Here is a 19,537-nt window from a genome sequence, read left to right as displayed (position 1 = left end):
AATCAATTAAATACCTTGAAGCTGATAAATTGATACTGGTTGGTGTGTCTTTTCCAATTCATCTTCTATGTGCCTTGGGATGGCAAGCTCGGTATCCGTTACGATCTCATAATTGCCGGTAATGGTTACATATTTTGATTGTTGGTTGTATCATTATTACAATGGTTGTAGATTTACGATTTTACCAAATACTAGACTTGATAATATGTAAGGAAATCAAAGGGGGAAAAATTGATACGCGTGATTTTAACTCAAAAGAGTGTGCAAAAGACGTTGAGTCTAAAGTCTTGTAGAGTGTAGTACCTGCATAGTTTTCCCTTGAAAATTGGTATGCGTGGTAGGGGGAGGCATGTTGAATGAAGCTGAGAAGTGGATGTTCGATGCTTGGTCCTGGTGGGGGGCACACAAGAGTAAAGAGTAAAGGTGGGGTGAAAATTGGAGGGGGGGAGGATCTGAGAAACTTCCTGCCAATGATAGATGTCATCGCCTGCTGCCGTGACTGTGCCCTCTTACTGTTATCTTACCATCGAAGGTCCAAGTGCCCTCCAGAAGTCCATACAGTACTTGCTTTACTGTATTAGGACTTGCCATCAGTTACGTGACTGCTCCTTACGTTACTTTCAGTTAGCCACAAAATACCCGCCTTACTGATGCGCCTGAGGCTCCCCTCCAATTGATCCTCTGCCCCCTTCTCTCTCAGCATGCACCATTAACCTTAAGAAGCATTTGACTTGACAATCTTAAACTTAGAGCTAACCCGACTTGCTAGTTTCATTGATTCTTGTCAGTGCCTCCCCTCCCCATCAGATAGGCTGTGCCTAGCCTACTTTCTCTATATCCCCTTGTTTCGGATGGTTTGACTGATGTCTTCTTCATATGGCAGATACGGTTATGTTTATCTACTGATGAAAGATAACTTTATGATATACTCTCCCCGTATATGGCTATTATTGTTTTTTCTCTCTGTTTGCCACGTCCTTAGCTTTTGATATATGTAGGTAAAACTATCTCCCACCCGTACGTTGTAATCGCGAGCTGTGCCCCATGCCATGTCCAAGGCGCGCACATTAATGAGATCAACTTGCTCGTGTGTTAAATATGACTAACTGACGTATAGATAATATGTACCAATATGACGTCTAGTGCTTCTTTTCTGGATAAGCCACTGCTCAAAGTCAGCCGGCCAGTGGCCGCATGTTCAAGATGCCGGACAGCCAAAGTTAAGTGTGATGGGAAGCTGCCTGCTTGCTCCGCATGTGAGCGTGTAGGGAAGGCGAGTACTTGTTCAGGCGCGAGTGATGAATTCGCTAGAGGGAAAGAGAGAAGTTATGTTGCTTCTTTGGAAGGCTACTGCGAAAGACTCGAAAGGCAAATCGCAGACCTCCGCCGCCATAAAGAGTCATTATCAGTTGATGGAACCGGCTTCGTCCGGGAGAGCTCAATAACATCGATGTCGTCTGCAGGCACCGTTGGGCAGGCTCACCGGAAAGAGATATCCGATATCGACGACCTAGTTGGAGACTTTGGCTTTTTGTCTGTGGCTCGTAACCCTAGTAAATATATTCACTGACAGCATGACTAGATCTGTGAACGCCACCTCCAGAGACTTCCATGGAATTCAGTCCGATACTTCATTTGCAAACTTACTCCTATCGCTCTCTGTCGTCGAGCCTATCCCGAAATTGTCTTCACAGTCATTGCCGGCACGCCATGAGATTACACCGCTTCTGCAACATTACTTTGACAATTTGTTCACTCAAATGCCTTTCTTCAGCGAGACAAATTTCTGGACCTCGGTGGATACTGTTTATCAGGCTGGCGGTCGCTTTGCCAAGCCTAGTGACCATTGGTTTCTTCGTTTGGTACTAGCAATAGCTTCTGCATCCATATCTCATGAGAGCGGGGATAGGAGCCATCAGAGAGCTTTATCTTTGATTTCGGGGGCTTTGCCGTTCGCCGAGGATGTTCTCCGCCCTGGATCTGTTGTGGGCATTCAGGCCATACTACTGCTTGCCCAGTATTCCCTCCTTGACCCTAAACATTTTCGTGCGTGGTACCTCGTAGGAATGGCCTCCAGGGCCTTGGTGGACTTAGGCTTACACCAGGACCCCTCTTCGGAGGTTCTGCCGGCTGATGAACAATTGGACATGCGCCGGCGTGTGTTCCACTGTGTTTACTGCATGGACAGGTTTGTTCTTCGCTGCCCTCAAAGATCTTCAGATAGTTAACCCTTAGGTGAAGGAGTGTGAGCACCGCCTTAGAGAGAACTTTTTCATTATCGGATGACTCTATAAATGTTGCCCTGCCATCCACATCTGGGCCTGGGATGACAGGAAAGAGTCATATCTTTTTACACAATTCGATGCCTGCGTGGAAGATAGTCGAAATTAGGGAGATCCTATCCTCGGCTTATCAGACGAAGTATTTTGATGCAGATGGCTTGTCTTTGGAGTCGGCGTGGGTACTGTGCTCAAGAGCTCGGGAATGGTTCGATAATACACCTAAAAATGTATCGAACTATTTCCCAGTACTTTACAGAACAGAGCTACTGTATACCACCATTATGATCCTTTCACCCTCACAAGATTACTCCAAACTATGTGATTATGGGAAGGTTTTACTCTTCGATCGCTGCATACAATACGCCGCTGAACTTCATCACATCCTGGGAACACGAAACTGGTTACCTTTAATGACCTCTCTCGATATTCAACGAATCTATCAGGTTAGCCGGCGACTTGTAGATATCCTACGGCAAAACTGCGAACTTGTCCTGAGCCCGTCCGTGCCCGTGCTTCCCTCTCTATTCCATGACATTACAAAACCACCTATGTTGGAGGCCTGTAACACGGTCAACTGCCATGGCCGTGCTATTGAGTGCCTAGATCACATCCAGAAGCTGCTACAATTCGGTGCGATAAAATGGGAACTCAACGACCTTCTCGAAGGTTTTCAACAGGACTCAGCATCCGTCTGGAAACAGCTGATGGATACTCCCGTTTCTTACCTCCCGGGACCTGGTACCTACATGGCTGGCCCATGTACGATTATACCTGGCGCGGGGACTGTGTATTCTGATCATACTCTAGGGCATTATAATCCTAATGCCCGGTGAAGGGCCAATCAGTGTTTTCCTTTCTTCTATTCTTGCTCTTTGCTGGTTACTCAATGTTACTCCCTCGTTTTGGTGGCAAGATCTCGCTGTCATGATTTCCTACCTTTGAGTTATTGTGTTGAGCTCTCTGCCTATCCTGAAAGCCCTAAGTTCCGGACAATCTGGCTTGCTGAGCTCCATTTTCAAACACTTTAATCCTTATCCTCTTCTTTCATCCATGTTCATTTTTCCAAGAAACTCAGTCGCTGTGTGGTGCGGAATGAGCGCGATGTAGCAGGTGAAACTTAGCCGGTCCTCGTGAGTGGACTTCGGCATGCGTTTCAGGTGCTCCTGTAGGGGGTCAAAGAGTCAGGGGGTCTACTGTTGCGGTATATGGCAACATCAAGGCTCTGCGAAGCGTATGGTCTTCTCCCATCAGTCCCTGATTTCCTGCGCCCCGTTCTCCCCGTATTTCTATTTGCTTTATCTATATGTCTTTCATGTGTGCGGGTGCCGCGTGCTCTCATACCTCATACTTCCAATCAATCCACCCAATACCTGCTCTTCTGCGCAGGGCTCAGGTGTACGGATTTATATAACCTCACCACAAAGCCAAATCAATGTACTCCACACAAAGGTCATGGATGCTTTACGTTGTAGTAAAGGCTTGACATATTATCGCTTTGGCTCATTGCGTAAATTCTTGATGCTCGCCTTACTATTTTTGGATTGTTTCCTTTGCAGGGGTAGTTGCTATGGAGAAGGGAAGAGCTCAACCGCCAAAGAACCGAGTTACATGGTTTAGTACCACATGCGTTTGGTGACTTAAGACCTAGAGTTTCCCTGTGTTCACTGCTCTATACCATTTTTCCAGTACTATACCTCAGTCAGTCACGATAATATCCCATACCCGAGAGATCACGCTGCACCTTACAATATGTTGTCTTTCTAGAATACCAACACACCTCAGCGTTCCCTGAGCCCCTTTATTGAATGTTGAATGATACCTTCAATCATTTTAGACCACGCCATGGCGAGTTGATTGTATTACCAAGGGTTTGCTTACTAGTATATACTACATACATATGATAGACTCAAGGGTAAATATAGCCCCTCATTTGGGAAATGAATAAGGGTCCTACCTGTAGAGTATGGTCTGGGAACGTAAATACAGGGCTGATGGCTTGAATGAGCATCATTACCCTCACCCCAACCGCCCTCTCTCATATTTTTTTTTAACTACCTTTCTGTTTCTTCATTTCGTTCCCTTGCTTAGCTAACTAGATCCAGCAAGGGGCTCATTACATACCATATCACTGCATCTATAAGTGACCAGCAATCTCTGTACTGATATATCAGATCGTCTTCAAAAAGTATGCAACTGCTCTGCGGTTCTTCTTTTACCAGCATCTCTATGATAGATGCGCTATTAACCGAAATGTCGAGCAATGATTTGACATGGGGTCACTTAGTCTGTTACTCACGTTTGTCTTTTATGTTGACCCCATCGTGTCTTCCCCCATGCCTACGAGTCTAACCCGACACACGTGAGAAGTCAACTAAATAACATATGCTACGCGGAATGGTCCGTGCCAGTAAGGTAATGAAGACCGGGATAGGGTAAGTGCAAGTGATCGCGTTCTCCTTATGGGGGGGGGGCTCACTAGAAAGGCTCCTGAGCGAAAATATGAACATGGTAGATCTCAAGGGCTTCAATCTCTACCGGGTATTTGATACACATTTTTTGTACCCCCACAATTGAGGCTTAATGCTGAACGGACGGGGCGCTAAACCTAGGGACAGAAAGGGCAAGGCCTAACAGGTCCACATTTATCGGAACCCATAAGCTCTACAGCAACTCCAGGTAGTAGGTATACAGAGTACTTGTGTACATGACGATTTGGGTCTACGTATAAAATAATGGTTGTCTGTGCCCGAGAATTAAAAAAAAAAGGACTAATTAGGTAAGAATAATAAATCAACCAAGGGGATATCAGGCAACCTTCCCATAACAATTCGTGTGAAGCGTGGATTTGAATCGAGCTCTAGGTGGTGACGTCATTGTGATGCGTTGCCGCGGTACCAAGTGGAGAGAGTGTTGGGGACAACCAACGAGATAGCGACTACGACTAAGTATATACTATGTACTTCCTGAGGAGTACCAACGAGTATTTACTCGATACTTCTTCCAGGTTACCTACCCGCTTGGGAATATCCGGTGCGTGTGGAAATGCAATCAAGAGCACAATTACGAGCCAATATCCCGCTCGAGGTCGGAGACTCGACGCGCAGCACGGAAAACAAGATATGATTTATCCTTATAGATCTTCGGGCCAGGCTTCCTGTCCAGATCCAGCCGTCGATCACCAATTCTTGGCACTCATGAAGATAATTAAGGGTGGAAGTTGAGTTTTTAGCTCGAGACCCAACGTTCCATGATAGGGCTCCGGTTGACTCCATCGTTACCGCATCGTACATACTATGAACCTCATGGCGCTGATCACTACTCGACAGGTGGTGTTAAGGTTTGATGATGTTCTCCGTTCTTTTCTTGATATTGCAAGGGGTATTACTAGACCACTGCAGTTCTTCGTCATCACCGGATGACCTCATCCATCGGGGTTTCTTTTACATACATAGTAGTAACGAGCATGGGCCATGGGGAAAGCCAAAGATGGCCTCAGGGACCAGGCATTAAATTGAAAGCTTGCTTTTGTGTAAGGTAGCAAATCCGTACCTATAAGATCGAGCAAAATCAAATAAAATTCGATCAGTCCAGAAGCCACGACACCGTGACGTCAAGTGTTACAATTCCGCCTGAAAGGTCGTCGTCTTGCTTGCTTGTGGAATTTCCCCATGATTGATATTTAATCCATTACCACCCCTCTGTGTCCGATTGTCTCGTCATCCACTTCTTTTGATAATCTTCTTTTCTTTTCTTTTTTCTCTCCCACAATTGCGTTGCATTCCAGTCAAAACACAACTTAATTCAACCCTAACCTAATCCGTTTGCGTCCTTCATTCCAGCGATACCCAGCGAACGCGATCCTCCCTTGTAATCTATCTTGCTCGACTGAACCCCTTTGCTTGACCGTTTCGTTTTCTGTGACGCGTTTCAGACCTCCTGGCAGTCCCTTCAAGTGAAATCATTAGTGTTTCTTACGTTTTGAATACGCCTCTCCACCTTGTGAAACACCGGGAGACAAGAAAATCATGTCTTCCCGGCTGGTCAATCGCCCTCTCGATACGAAGCAGAGGGACAAGGTGGGTTGACGGCGCATCGTATCCGGGGCTGGAAGTTCCATACTAACCTAAATTACCCGTCTACAGGATATCAACCAGAAGCTGCAGCTCTATGGAATATACCAAGGTAAAGTGCCTCACATATCCGGCAGAGGTAGTCATATTCTGGCCAAGTCACTGACACTGTCTCACAGCGTTCAAAAATGGCAAGCTTCCATCGGTGAGTCTTACACATCACGACATAACACCAGCCCATCGACATCGTCCCGGCGACTAACGAATGATCGTGCTGCAGAACAAGCAATGCGACGTTGCCCTAAACAGCGCGCTCAAGTCCAAAGCCCTCTCGTCACCATCGAAAGAGTTGTCTGAAGAAGGACAAGCCCTTATCGAAGACGTTCGCGAGGTCATTGAGCAGGCGAAACGACTCATCCTTAGCAAGAATGACGGCCAATTGATTCAAGAGTTCATCTGGGAGGCCCAGAGCATCACTGGTGAACATGTCGGAGAGAAGCCAGATGTCCCGCTGAGTAGGGAATCCGCCCAGCAAGATGGTCGGGAGGCTCTAGAGGGCTTGAAGACCCTTGGAAACCTCCTGGTTACCAATGGAGAATTTAGAAAGCTCTGTATGTATTCTCTGGACCTGTTAGACTGTTGTGGTATTGACAAGTTGAAGTGAACGATGCCTGGATCCTTGTCCGCGATATTGCTGGCGATGCTTCCCAGAAGGCCGCCAATCAGGTCCGGCCGTCCGAGGAACAACTGGCACAGGTTGACGAGCCTGCCGAGGATAACACCTGGCATGAGAAGCCTGACTATGCAAAGCATAAAGAGCAGTTCACTTCTCGTTTCAGGAGGAACAAGGCCACTGTAAGTTTTGGTCTCTGCTTAGATGGATGCGAGCCGTATTGACAATTGGAAGGCCGAGCAGCAAGCGAACGAAGTCGCCGACACCGCAGCTCAGGCTGCCACTGGTGACCAGCGACAGGACTCTGCTGTGGAAGTTGATGGCCGTACTGGTGCCGCCGTAGGTGCTGAGAAGACTAAAGAAAAGCTTTCCGAGAACATCCCGGAGGAGCAGAAGTCCCGTGCTCGTGATCTCGCCGGTAAGACAAAGGGCTACCTCTCGAAGAAGATGCCCAAAGAACGCCGCGAACAAGCTATCTGGCGCATGAAGAAGATGATCATCGAGATCCAGGGTCGTGCCGACTGTGAGTTGCCCAGGCTGAATGAACGAGCATCAAGCTCGGTGACAAAATGACAGGCTAATGAGTATCATTTAGATCAACGGGCTATCGAGACCTTACTGTCTCTCGCGGAGAAGTATGGCAGTACTACTAGAGATGTAACCCAGCAGGGTGCTGGAACTGTGAAGGGTACCCGTGGCACTGATAAGATCAGCAAAATGGAGAAGAACCTACGGGTATGTTCCTTTGAAGCGCAAGCACTCCGTCAGTTACTAATCATCTACCACAGGTTTTGATCGAGCGGTTCGCCAACAGCACGTCTTTGGACGACCTTTTTGACTCACTAGAGAATATCTATCGGGATGCAGACAGAGATCCTGAGCTCAAGGGATGGTTCAAGAACATGGACACATTCATCCGGTATGTCTTTGCACGAAGATTATTTTGATAAGGCTTCGCTAATAGAAACAGGAAATCTCTCCAGGAACAAGGCTACGTCATGCAGGAAGACTGGGACCGCCATTATGATCAGCTGTCCGATCATGGCCGATACTTGTTGCGCGAACGCTACAGGGACCATACAGACCGCATTCTTGACGAAGTCAAGTTTATTGGTGACCAGTTCGCCCAGGATCCCCAGAACAAAGCATTCGGAGAAGCGGTTGAGAGGCTGTTTACTGATCTTGGCCGGGACTCAAGCGGTAACGTCTCTTTCAAACCACATCTCCTTACGGACCTTCGGGATGTCATTTTGCCTGGTATCTTTGAGAATGTCCGCTACGTCCCTATCCCTCGTATTGAGGTTTCAGACCCTATGGCTGATGTGGTAAGTTTAACCCCCGTCGAAGGGAGCCCTGGTTCGGCTTATAACCTCTTTTTAGGTTGTAGAGAACCTTGTCGTCGAGAGTGATAACTTGATGCCGAATGTTGTCGAGTTCGGCAGTGACAACTACCTCCGTTGGGGACGCAAGAAGATCAGCAGCAAGCGAGACAATAAGATCATGATTTCTGTTTCTGGAATCCAGGCTGACTTGCGAGGTAAGTCTGACTCGGCTCGTACAACTACAATCCCGTGCTAACTCTACTTTTCAGATGTCAGTTACTACATCAACAAAAAACAGGGATTCCCTGCCATCACAGACCAAGGAGTTATGGATATCTTCTTAGGCGGCGATGGCTTCGGCTTCAAAATCGCAGCTTCCAATGCCCAAAAGGAAGACCGTCAAAACTTCGTCAAATTGGACAAAGTGTCCGTGAAGATCGACTCCTTCAACATCAAATTGAAGAAGTCCAAGCACAAGGCTCTGTTCACGATCTTCAAGCCATTGCTTTTCCGCACTGTCCGCCCCGTCCTGCAGAAGGTCCTCGAGCAGCAGATTCGTGATGCGTTCTCTAGGGGCGATGCTTTTGCCTATGAGATCCACAGCGAGGTCAAGCGTGCAAAGGAAGCCGCCATCGAGGATCCCACAAACGCGCCCAACATCTACTCCCGCTACCTGGATGCCACGCGCGCCAAGATGGAAGAGAACAAGCGGAAGGCCCAGGCTGTCGCCCAACGCGCATCTAACACTAAAGTTCAGACGGCAACGACACTTCATGATTCCCTCTTCCCGGAGATCAAGCTTCCTGGTGGCATCTCCAGCAAGGCCACTGAGTATAAGGAGATCGCGGAGAAGGGAGAACGCTGGGAATCGCCCATCTTCACTATCGGCGATGCAGCTGAGTCCCAAAACATCCCAACCCCTGCTAATATCACCCGCAAGCCACACACCACCGCCCAAGGCCGTATAGGCGATGACAACGTGACCAGCGGCAGCGCAGCAGCTACCGGTGCACACACTTCCAATGGTTCCACCACTGTCGGGGCAACGAACGGCTCCGCTACCGTTAGAGGAACAAATGGAGTTACCAACGGTGGCACCAACGGCGGCACCAACGGCGTCCACAAGGCAAACGGTTACGGTGCTCACGGCTTCTCCGACCAGGTTGACAAAGCCTTCACTTCAAATGGTGGTTACAAAACCACCCAGGATGGTGTCACCGCTACCATCCCGGGAGCTGAACATGCTTTCAACCCCCAGACTGCGTAAGAAGCCAGCCTCGCACACGATTGATCAATGACTTCCCAAAGATGTATCCTATGCTGTTTATATTTTTTTTTTTTTTTTTTTTTTTTTTTTTTTTTTTTTTTTTTTTTTTTTTTTATTTTCTTTCAGAACGTATTCAATAAGACGGGAGGTTTCTCAACACCCTCGAAAAAGGCCAGATAATTGAAATTAATACACACAGGGTTTTTTGATATCCCAATTTCAGTTTGTATTTGCGATATTGGTTCTGTTACCCCCTTGTGTTGAATTGTGGATTATGAGTTTGGTGCCGGGAACTTATAATCATGATCATGCACCTTCTTTTATGTGTTAATGTTCTATATTGTCAGAACGTACTTAGTTAATCGAATGTCTAATCCGCTCTTACTATATCTTATGCTACATATACTCTGTACATGCGTTGTACTACCAAATACCAGCATATATCAATACATCAGATAGCTTAGTATACCGTATACAATTATGACTCTTGAGCACCACTCAATAGATAAGAAAGGTTACAATAAACTGGCATATAATAAAATGATAACGACAAATCTTCCAAAAACATAACTACTTTGACTTCATGAGTACGTCGCACGTCTATTTTAAACCTCTATTAAATTAACTTTTCGCAGACCCTTTTCACATTTGCTCAAAGTATTTTTCCCAACCGAGCTCGCGCATCTTAGTACCCTTGAAGTCGAGGTTCTCGGTCTTGGCCTGCGCAGCATATGCCTCCACCTTGCGCTGGATGGCTGGGTCAAAGGAGCCCAGGATTCGGGCGGCCAGGAGAGCGGCGTTGATGCTGTTGTTGATTCCGACGGTAGCGACGGGGACACCTATAATTACACGTTAGTGTGTTTTTTTTCTCAAGGAAATATATGTTGGATATGGTCATGGTTGGACACACCTCTGGGCATCTGCACGATGCTGTACAGACTGTCTACACCATCCAAGGAACTGCCCTTGACCGGGACGCCGATCACGGGAAGAGCGGTGTGAGCAGCGGCCATACCGGGGAGATGGGCGGCGCCACCAGCAGCGGCGATGATAACCTTGATACCGCGGGCAGCCGCACTGGCGGAGTACTCAGCCATGTACTCCGGGGTGCGGTGAGCAGAGGTGATGTCAACTGCGGGCTCGATGCCGAAGTACTCTTTAAGGAGCTTGAGTCCTGGGACGAGGGTCTTGAGGTCGCTGTCCGAGCCCATGATGACAGCCACGGAGGGTGCGGGCTTCGAGGGGCCAGACTTCTGGGGCTTGGTCTTGATGTCACTGCGCTGGGCGCGGATCTCGTCGACCACGTCGATAAGGGGCTGGATGTGAGTCTCGGCTTCGTGCATGGTAGGCGCGGTGACGGTGATGTGGCCCATCTTGCGGCCTGGTTTGGCGGCGCCCTTGCTATAGAGGTGGATGCTGGCGTTGGGGATGGAGAGAGCGTGCTCTGCGGCTTTGAGGTGTGTGTCAGGCGCAGCACCGCCGATGATGTTAAGCATGATGGATGGTTGACGGAGCTCGAGGCTCTTGGGAGGGATGGGGAGATCGAGGATGGCGCGGATATGGGTATCGAATTGAGACAGGGGGCAGCCTTCAATGGTGTAGTGGCCGGAGTTGTGGATACGGCTAGCGATTTCGCACAGGATCAAACTGTCGTCTTCGAGGAGGAACATTTCGACACCAAAAACGCCCTTTCCGTCAAAAGCTGCGACGGCCTTACGGGCTAACTCCTGGGCTTTCTGGTTGATGGCGTCGGATACGTTGCGCGCGGGGGCGTAGACGAGCTTGCAAATCGAGTCTTCTTGGACGGTCTCGACGGTAGGGTATGACAGGACATCATCCTTAGTCTTCACGACCATGACGGCCAATTCCTATTGTATACTTAGCAATTCCCTCCTCTTAGGCAGTATAGGTTGAGTACTAACCATCTTGAAGTAAGCCCACTTCTCCGCGTATAATGGGCGGTCCTTAAGCGCCTCAAGTGCCTCGGGAATATCCTCCTTGGAGTTAACACGATAGTTTCCTAAGCACAACCGTACATATTAGGCCTTGAAACAGTATATACGGTCATTACCAATGGATGACTCACCACGTCCGTCGTACGCCATAGTCTTCGACTTCAACATCATAGGATATCCAAGCTGTTCGCCAACCTTGGCCAATTCTTCAGGAGTACTCTCGGTCAGCTCGCGGTGCTCTGCCATGGGAATACCATATTTCCGCAGGTGTTCCTTCTGGTTGAACTTGTTCTGAATCGTCCGAATCGCTTGCCAGCTGGGTTCGATCTTGACCTGGGAGGCGATTTCCTCGAGGGCATAGGTATCGACATGCTCAATCTCCGCCGTCACAACGTCGCAGGTCTTGGCCAATTCCCGAACGGCCTCTCGTTCCTTGAACGAACCGGTAACGTGGCCATCGTGGCTGCTGATCTGCTTGGCCGGAGAGTTCTCCGCATCGAGTACGTTACATTGAATGTTCAGTCGGTTGGCGGACTCTACCAGCATGCGGCCCAATTGGCCTCCGCCGAGGATTCCCACCTTAGGAGAGTTCCACATTCTGGGTTCTGGTATAGAAAAAAAGAAGAAAGAAATTTGGATCGGGGTGCAGAATGCAAGAGTGAGCCGCGGAGAGACGCAAATCCACACGATCTGGAGAAAGTGAATCAGGAGCCCCTCCTTCTCCGCCTCTAAAAAATTGGCCCCGATAACCATCACGTGAGGTAATTGATAAGCGTCTGCACGGGCCAATAAGGCACGGTCGCTACCCGCCTCCCCGCCTGCGCGCCTAAGAAAGCTCCGGCATTATCGTTTCGCATCGTATCGCGTCCGATATCAACTTCATCCTTTTTAACCCTGGGTTTTCGCATTCGGGAGGATGTCTCTAGGTATGTCGTGCCTGTGTAACTGCAATTAAGCTCCCTGAACACTGGGATCTGAGTGCGGTACACATATCTTCATTCCATCCCACCTCGTTCACCGCCACGTCTTCCAGATGCATCTGCTGGAGCTATGTAAATGAGCTAACTGATCTTGTCTTGATAGACGAAGAAACACTGGAGACGGTCGCCAATGGCGGCTCGATGGACCTGTATGCTAGGCATTGCCGTCCCACCCTTGACTAAGCACTGACGTCCTACTCCAGTGAGAAATGGCCTAGCATGGTAGAACCGTTGATCGAACGATTGGAATACGTGCGCGCCTACCTTCACATCCTTCTCGACTTCTTTTTTTCTAACTGAAACACCGGTCAGATCGTTTACAATGTCTTCCCCATGCCCCAAGGGCCTCCCGACTCTACCGCACCTATCTCACAACCACAGCCAACCTCCAACCTCTCCGCCTCCTTCCTGCAAGAGCCCAATTCAATACCCACAAGCAGCAATAAGGAGAATGCCACCCCAGTAGACTCCCAGTCATCCGCACAGCCCACAGACCCCTTGGGCGAGCGCATCCCCGACTCCCAGCCTCAGTCATCCGCCGATCCAAATCTGCCCACTCCCCTCCAGTTACTGCTAGACTCCGCCAAATCAACATTGAGGTCGCTATTCAGCACCAAGCCACCACATACGATTCAAAGGCTCGCAGAGCTTATTGTCCGTCCTAACATGCACTACAAGACCCTTCCAGCTTACTTACGAGCGGTTGACCGCGTCGTGTCGGTCACTAGCAGCGCGGATATCTTCCCGCTTAAGATGCACGCAAGCGGGGATCAGTCGAATGGTATTCTGAATGGCGCGGAGAGTGGTCCAATGTTCTCGGAGCATGCTCTCGGTAGCGATGAGTCCCTGGGCGGTGCTCTTCTCACCCCCATTCCTTGGCTGAGTAATGTTGTTTCTCCGGATGCTGAGGGCGAAGGTGGAGCTTCTCTTTCCGAAGGTACCTTCTCCCATACAGGTCCTCAACCGATAGACTGAATATTAATTGGAATTATCAATAGAACACGACGCTATGTCTGAAGCAGCACCACAGCAGCATTCCCTCCAGCAAGAAACGGACGGCGCCGCAGAGCCCGTCCTTACCCATTCGACAACATCAGTTATAGAAAACGAGGCGATGGAAGACACTGGACCCCAACAGACAGACCCTTCAGAGGATATTCCCCACGCTCGGGGTCCCCGGTTACTAGGAGTAGAGGACATGGGCTTGCAAGACGGCAAGGGAGTCGAGATGACGCTCGAGAATGAAGAAGGAGCCGACAACATCTCCGCTGAGCAAAACGGCCAGCAGGGCAACGGCGCTGACCAGACCTCGACCAAAGAAAGTGCAGACGGAGACGGAGACATCACGCTAGACGACGCCAAAAACACAGATGAAGAGGCCGGTGCCTCGGCGAAGGGGGATGAGCAACCTAAACCCTAGTTTTGGAAATGGAATTGGTATGAATCAGTCGAACAGTTTCTGCACAGAAGCAAGCTATCCATTCTCTGTTCTTTGACTTAGCTTGCGTTGTTTCATGATTGACGATCTGAAATATGCTTCGAGCGTGATGCAGGTCTTTTGTCTCCTTTTCAGCCTTGTTAATGATGTGATGTGCGCCATGCCATGTCCGCTGGTACATTAAGATTGATGATATTCTGTAGTGGTAGATAGAAATTTCGAGAAATACCTGAAGATAAGATCTGGCGTCATTGCTATATTACCAGCATAAGCTCTCTACATAATAATGATATACCAGAAGATACCTCTTACTACAGAAGTCGAGCAGAACAACCAAATATTGAATAGGTATCATTGTACCGAGATGCTATAAACATAACCAAGAGGTATCGTATCAATCCAAACAACGAACATGCAATATAAGCAACAAACCGAAACAAATCAGACAATTCCCAAACGGGTAATCATATCGCACTAAAGAAAAGGCATGCTTCTGATCATGCTGCATGTAGTGTATAAACTCCGTAAACAAAAGTGCAACAAATCACAAATGTAATTTTGCTTAAACAGCAGGTTCAACGGTCTGCAGCGGGACGTAGCCTTCGTCTGAGTCCAAACGACCCGATGATTTACCAGTAACAAAGGACCAAAATTTTGTGCCTTGGATCCATCGTGACGGTCCACTATGACCACTGGATCCACTGACAGAGAGGGCTGCTTCCCACCAGCTCTTGCGAGAGCCGCGGAAGCTGAGATTGCCCATTTCCACTTGCTTCTCGAGCTTCTCGGCATCCATCCAACGTGGTCGGCGCCAGAATTTGAGGAGGAGGCTGCTCACCACGACCGAGATGCTTGATGCTGCCATTGCTGCGCCGGCTGCCATGGGGGGTAGCGTGTATCCGCCGAAGGGGAGGAATAGGCCCATGGCGAAAGGCAGACCAATGACGTTGTACATGCAGGCCCATACGAGGTTTAATCGGATGCGGTTGAAGACTGCCCGAGAAAGTGACAGACTTGCCGGTACCGACAGTAGATCGTCGGGTCGCATCAGGACAATGTCGGCTGCCTCCATGGCGACGTCCGTACCAGAGGCAAGCGCGATACCGATAGATGCAGTGGCCAACGCTGGAGAATCGTTGATTCCATCTCCGACCATGGCAACTCGTTCGCCTGATGCTTCCAGTGATGATATTATAGATTGCTTGTCGGAGGGAGAGACAGAGGCGTGGACAGATTCGGGAGAGATGCCAACAGCGTTCGCGATAGATATAGCGGTGGCGTGCGTATCACCTGTGATGAGCGATGTGGAGATACCCATACGGTGCAAAGCTGCTACTGCTGCTACTGCGGTCACCTTGACAGTGTCCCGGAGCAAGAGCGTTCCCGTGTACTGGTTATCGATTGCCACATGGATTCGTGTAATACCAGCAGGAACCTTTGGCGTTGCCGTATCAGAATCCGCGGCCTCGGCGGATTCGGGCACTGAGACGTCTCTGGACCTCAAGAACGTGGCATTTCCAATTAGGACGCGGTACCGGACGCGCTCGGCATTGGATGCAGGCTCGACCAAAGCAGATATACCTTTTCCAACACAAGCGTCAAAATCGCCCAAGCTACCCGGCAGCCCACCTTCGTCAGAATGACCGGACTCGGTCTTAGCTGCAGAGAAGATTGCCCTGCCAATGGGGTGTTCGCTGTTCATCTCTGCAAGGCCGACGACCAGCCACCAGAGTTTGCGGCGCCATTCATTCGAAGTCCAGTGACGCTCAATCTTGGCCTCAGCCACACTCATTTTCCCAGTAGTCAAAGTTCCGGTCTTGTCGAAAACCACATGAGTAATCTTTGTGGCGGCTTCAAGAATAGCACCACCTTTGACGAGAATTCCTTGCTGGGCACCAACTCCGGTGCCAACCATAACTGCCGTCGGGGTGCTCAGACCCAAAGCGCAGGGACAGGCAAAGACGATGACCGATATGCACAGCTTCAGACAGACCATGAGCTTACCACCATTATCATCCGCTAGGAAAATCTTAGGGGGGTGCGGTAACAAGTGGCTCATTACCATCCAACCAAAGAACGTGATCAGACCAAGGCTAATGATCGCTGGGACGAAGTATCCTGCCACGATATCAGCCATGCGTTGAATAGGTGCCCGGCTTGTTTGCGCGTCCTGGACAAGCTTGACGATTTGACTCAATTGCGTATCTTTGCCCGCCCGGGTGACCTTGAAGTCAATAGAACTCGTGCCGTTCACTGTTCCAGCGATCACAGCGCTACCCTTGGCCTTGTGGATTGGCAGAGCTTCACCAGTAATCATACTTTCATCCACATAGCTTTCACCTCGAATAACGATGCCGTCTGCAGAAACTTTATCACCAGGGCGAAGAACGACAACGTCACCGACCTCAATCAGTTCAGTTGGGATAACTTGGTGTCCTAGCCCAGGCCTTTCATTATCAGATGTTGACTTCTGCTCGCCGTTATCTGTTTTAGAGGCTTCCCATTCTTCTGCCATCTTCTCCGCCGCAATTGGGTCATTATAGATGGTCGTCATCGACGGGGCCAGCGACATAAGCCGGGAGAGCGCGGCGGATGTTTGTCCTTTAGCTCTGTTCTCCAACCAGCGACCAAGGGTTATGAACGTTATGAGCATCGTGCTCGTATCAAATACAGTGCTGGGCCGCTTATGAGGCGCGATAAGCACGGCCATCACCATTGTAAAAACGCTGTAGAAAAACGCGGCGGATGTACCCATCACGACGAGCACATCCATGGTCGGCGAGCGATGTTTTAGAGACTTATAGCTGGAGATATAGAATCGTTTCCCGACACCAAACTGCACCGGGATAGTGAGAAGAAGGCAAGCAACGTCTCCAAGGTAGAGGCCAGGAATTAATTGTACCTTGCCGAAGTCGAGAGAGCGAAGGTACATAGGCAATAACATATTAATGACAAACACAGGGACGGCAAATGAGACAGAAAACAAGAAGGAGCGCTTCCACTCCTGGACCTCCTTTGTCTTGGATAGGGACTCCAGTTGCGCATTGGTGTCATCCGTCTCCGCGAGCAAGGCGTTGTATCCGGCAGCTTCAATCGCCACCACAATCGAGCGAACTCCGATTACCGAGCTGTCATAGGATACCGTTATCCGCGAGGTAGCGATGTCCACCGATACTGAGGATATACCTGGCTTCTGAAGAAGAGATTCCTCTAAAGCACTCGCCGAGGGTGCGTCTCGCAAGCCATGAAGGTTCAGCATGACTCGGCCTACGGCATTCGAGACAGGAGCTTGCGGTTCCGAAGACAGAATGGTCGCTTCAAAGCCAGCATCATCAATCATATTTACAATGCTCGTAGACGGTAAAGCCATGGGATCATGAGTGATGATGGCGCGCTCAGCGAGCAAGCTTATATTGAATTGGACCAACCCATCCACGCCATTGAAAACGTTTTCTATACTTGACGTGCACGCGCCGCAGGTCATACCGTCTATAGAAACAGTAGTGACCATCAGTCGCGACGTAGTTTCAGTGGTCTCCTGTGAAGCTCCGCTCTGAGGCGTAGTGGTGTCCAGCACCCTAGCGCCAAAGCCACGGTCTTCGATGATTTCCGCAAGTTGATCGGGCGTCACGGTGGATGCATCGTGTTCTACAATGGCTCGCTCCGAGAGCAATGAAACATTGACCGATTCCACGCCAGCTACTTCCTTCAAACCCCCTTCGACCGCCGATGTGCAGGCACCACATGTCATCCCTTCAATCGCCAGCGTGGTGGTTGAGGCCATCGATCCCTTCTCTTTGACCGTAGTTGGAACGCCCAGTTGGCCCGCTGGGCTATCTGTAGAGATAACCGTCGCATCGAAGCCGCTATCCTCGATTATTTCGGCGACTTTGTCCGGCGATAGTGCGTCTGGATCATGATGTACCACAGCCCTGCCCATCATCAAGCTCACCGACACTTCACCAACACCATCCACACCTTTGAAAGCGCCCTCTACGGCGGACGTACACGCGCCGCACGTCATTCCCTCCACATTCACTGTGGTGGTTGCCATGTGCGCTGGCGATCGGGCGGCGGAAGAGCCATCAACCTGGGCGCCTAACATCGTGCCTTGTCGGGGATAAGAAACCAGGCAAAGGAAGCCAGGTTTAGGCGTGTCAGTACATAGGAGCAGCTATCCAGCCCTTTTCAGTTGAAATAAGAATGAAGTGATGTTAGCGCCAAAGAACAACAGACGTCAACTAGTGGGTTCGGATTGCAGGAAAATCGAAGCGGATGCGGTCGGAAGTACGAGCGGATCAATCATTCAATTTAATTTAATCCTCGCCGAGCTGGATTTAATCTTCGCCGAACTCCAATGGGGACGAAGTTCGTGAGCTGAGGGGTTTCCGGCCTGGTTTTCAATGGTTTGCATATGCACGCAAAAGAAACAGGAAATTGCTCTAGTATTATAAATCGATGCCAAGTAACAGTTGCACAGTAAAGGAAGGATTGGGTGGGGGGGAAGAAAGGAAAATGCCAAAGTATATCGCAAGCTGAGGTCAAATGTAGCCACCGGTACACGTATTTTACCAACAGTACGGAGTAGATTAGATCGGGATCCCAGATAGATTGCCTTTCAGGTCCCCCTTTCCATTAAAAAGTCTCTCTGTGTTTTTCCCAAGGGGCATGTTCTTCTTTTCTTTTTACCCCTGGAAACAATAGACAAGGACTACAAAGCTCATTCTTTTCACGTTTGCAGTGACCAAAATCTACTTCCCTACATTCCAGCCTGTGAGGGAGGGGGTTGGGATTAAGTAAAGGATTGATGTGCATTCCGCAACAATTTCCATTGTTGACCTGCCCAGCAGATCATGGAAATCGAACTGAACTAGTAGCCTTACCGTACCGTACGGGCAGAAAAGCACGGATGTTGTAAGTGGTAAAAGACCACCTACTGTTTCCTCGTCAGCAGCTTTACCCTGGATTCGGTTCCGAAAATAGACCACAATAGGTAACCCAGAAATGAGTCCATCAAGTTCCAACAAAAAAGGATCAGTTGGTATATCAACGAATGAAAGAAAGAAACTTCAATATGTCACAATAATCAACGTTATTAGTTGAAACAGAAAATCTGCATGTCAAAGGGAAAGGGTCCTGACCATGAAACAGTCAAGAGCCTCTAATGTTTCATTTTAAGCGTTATTACCTGATATTCTCCATGTTGTTCCTTTGCTAAGTATATTAAGGGTGACAATTGCTCCTGACATCCTGACAAAGAATGTTCTCAAAGATTTTATTTGAGTGATTCATCATTTCAACTCTTGATGTGATGCAGACTCCTTGCATCCATTTGTATGTAGGACTATGCGCTCTTCCTGGCATATTGAGCACCATTAGGTTTCCAAGGACGGAGTAACTGCTGATAATCGGACAAAACGTTCTTCACGAGTGGAAAACTACTCTAATTAATCGTAACTGTCCAGACAGTTATATTAGCATCCAGAAAGATGGCTGCGAATAAAAAAAAAAAAAAAAAAAAAAAAAAAAAAAAAAAAAAAAAAAAAAAAA

The 19,537-nt window shown here is 48.9% G+C and overlaps 5 protein-coding genes across 5 annotated transcripts; 3 read left to right on the top strand and 2 right to left on the bottom strand.

The window, feature by feature from the left end:
* The first annotated feature begins 906 nt into the window (after positions 1-906).
* Positions 907-3,272, top strand: BDV38DRAFT_188756 (Zn(II)2Cys6 transcription factor). Its single transcript, XM_032052225.1, has 4 exons — positions 907-994; positions 1,118-1,533; positions 1,583-2,188; positions 2,242-3,272. The coding sequence occupies exons 2-4, from the start codon at positions 1,133-1,135 to the stop codon at positions 3,113-3,115; spliced, it is 1,881 nt and encodes a 626-aa protein (XP_031909350.1). The 5' UTR covers positions 907-994; positions 1,118-1,132; the 3' UTR covers positions 3,116-3,272.
* Positions 3,273-5,918: 2,646 nt separating this feature from the next.
* BDV38DRAFT_188570 (uncharacterized protein) lies at positions 5,919-10,111 on the top strand. Its single transcript, XM_032052224.1, has 12 exons — positions 5,919-6,358; positions 6,425-6,464; positions 6,532-6,557; positions 6,633-6,963; positions 7,014-7,207; positions 7,260-7,548; positions 7,621-7,760; positions 7,814-7,944; positions 7,996-8,350; positions 8,406-8,562; positions 8,617-9,688; positions 9,814-10,111. Exons 1-11 carry the CDS (start codon positions 6,308-6,310, stop codon positions 9,612-9,614), a joined length of 2,712 nt encoding a protein of 903 aa, XP_031909349.1. The 5' UTR covers positions 5,919-6,307; the 3' UTR covers positions 9,615-9,688; positions 9,814-10,111.
* BDV38DRAFT_258942 (phosphoribosylaminoimidazole carboxylase ADE2) lies at positions 10,072-12,454 on the bottom strand. Its single transcript, XM_032055774.1, has 4 exons — positions 11,701-12,454; positions 11,537-11,634; positions 10,525-11,482; positions 10,072-10,453 (listed from the first exon to the last, which is right to left on the bottom strand). Exons 1-4 carry the CDS (start codon positions 12,320-12,322, stop codon positions 10,257-10,259), a joined length of 1,875 nt encoding a protein of 624 aa, XP_031909348.1. The 5' UTR covers positions 12,323-12,454; the 3' UTR covers positions 10,072-10,256.
* BDV38DRAFT_258941 (uncharacterized protein) lies at positions 12,455-14,318 on the top strand. The gene is made up of 5 exons (XM_032055773.1): positions 12,455-12,495; positions 12,653-12,698; positions 12,753-12,801; positions 12,862-13,486; positions 13,548-14,318. Exons 1-5 carry the CDS (start codon positions 12,486-12,488, stop codon positions 13,967-13,969), a joined length of 1,152 nt encoding a protein of 383 aa, XP_031909347.1. The 5' UTR covers positions 12,455-12,485; the 3' UTR covers positions 13,970-14,318.
* Position 14,319: 1 nt separating this feature from the next.
* On the bottom strand, positions 14,320-18,546 carry ctpA (Cu(2+)-transporting P-type ATPase CCC2). Its single transcript, XM_032055772.1, has one exon. It carries the CDS (start codon positions 18,090-18,092, stop codon positions 14,550-14,552), a length of 3,543 nt encoding a protein of 1,180 aa, XP_031909346.1. The 5' UTR covers positions 18,093-18,546; the 3' UTR covers positions 14,320-14,549.
* Between the last annotated feature and the right edge of the window lie 991 nt (positions 18,547-19,537).

This window comes from Aspergillus pseudotamarii, assembly GCF_009193445.1.
Source record: "Aspergillus pseudotamarii strain CBS 117625 unplaced genomic scaffold BDV38scaffold_69, whole genome shotgun sequence".
NCBI lineage: Eukaryota > Fungi > Ascomycota > Eurotiomycetes > Eurotiales > Aspergillaceae > Aspergillus > Aspergillus pseudotamarii.
Note: the sequence above shows the minus strand (reverse complement) of the source record. Positions and strands in the feature narration are given on the sequence as shown.